This window comes from Danio aesculapii, chromosome 25 (genome assembly GCF_903798145.1).
Source record: "Danio aesculapii chromosome 25, fDanAes4.1, whole genome shotgun sequence".
Classification (NCBI taxonomy): Eukaryota; Metazoa; Chordata; class Actinopteri; order Cypriniformes; family Danionidae; genus Danio; species Danio aesculapii.
Window position 1 is genome coordinate 36054615 of NC_079459.1, and position 901 is coordinate 36055515.

Below are 901 nucleotides of genomic sequence, written 5' to 3' on the forward strand. Positions count from 1 at the left end.
GGCAAGCTGCAGTCAGCACCTGAAGAAGCTGCTGTCGCACTGCGAGGACGTCTACACGCATTATAAACTGGCCTACGAGCACCAGTTCCTGGACGTGGCCAACATGCTGCTGCAGGACTCCAAGACCAACAGCTTCCTGAAGGACCGCCTCCGCACCTGACCAGCCAATCACAGAGCAGCGACACAAGAGCTCATCAATATGCTTGAGGACAGTCATTTATTATTAATGAGCAGTTATTATACACCAACAACGCAGTGTTCGGTGTTCAGATAATGCCTTAATCAAGAGTTTCTAATATATGTGTAAAAATATAATTAATATACAGTAAAATTGACTTTTTGATGATTTTCAGACATCTGTGTTTTTTTATTAACTCCATTAACACAGTAAAATATTTATAATTATTTATAATTTTAATTATATTTATAAATGTATTAGAAATATATATATATATATATATGTGTGTGTGTGTGTGTGTGTGTGTGCGTGTGTGTGTGTGCGCATATGTGTGTGTGTGTATGTATGTGTGTATATATATATATATATATATATATATATATGTATGTATGTGTGTATATATATATATATATATATATATATATATATATATATATATGTATGTATGTGTGTGTATATATATATATATATATATATATGTATGTGTGTATATTTATATGTATGTGTATATAAGTATATATGTATGTGTAAATATAAGTATATATATATGTATGTACAGACATCCAGTCTTATGCTGGAATCTGCACAATGATCTGGTCGCCATGATGTTGCTTTAAACTTTTTTTTTAAACCGGAAGAACGAATTTGCTCTAAACAACGCAAAAACAACCAATGTTCACCTTTTTGTGAAATATACGTGTCCTAATAGTGTTTTTAGCATCG

The 901-nt window shown here is 32.2% G+C and overlaps 1 protein-coding gene across 1 annotated transcript in view; it reads left to right on the forward strand.

The window, feature by feature from the left end:
* spg11 (SPG11 vesicle trafficking associated, spatacsin) overlaps window positions 1–348 on the forward strand; it is a 48751-nt gene extending 48403 nt beyond the window's left edge. The window contains exon 41 of the mRNA XM_056451480.1: window positions 1–348. This exon is cut by the window's left edge and continues 21 nt beyond it. Within this exon, the coding sequence (XP_056307455.1) occupies window positions 1–160 (160 nt within the window). The 3' untranslated portion in view covers window positions 161–348.
* Window positions 349–901: the final 553 nt, after the last annotated feature.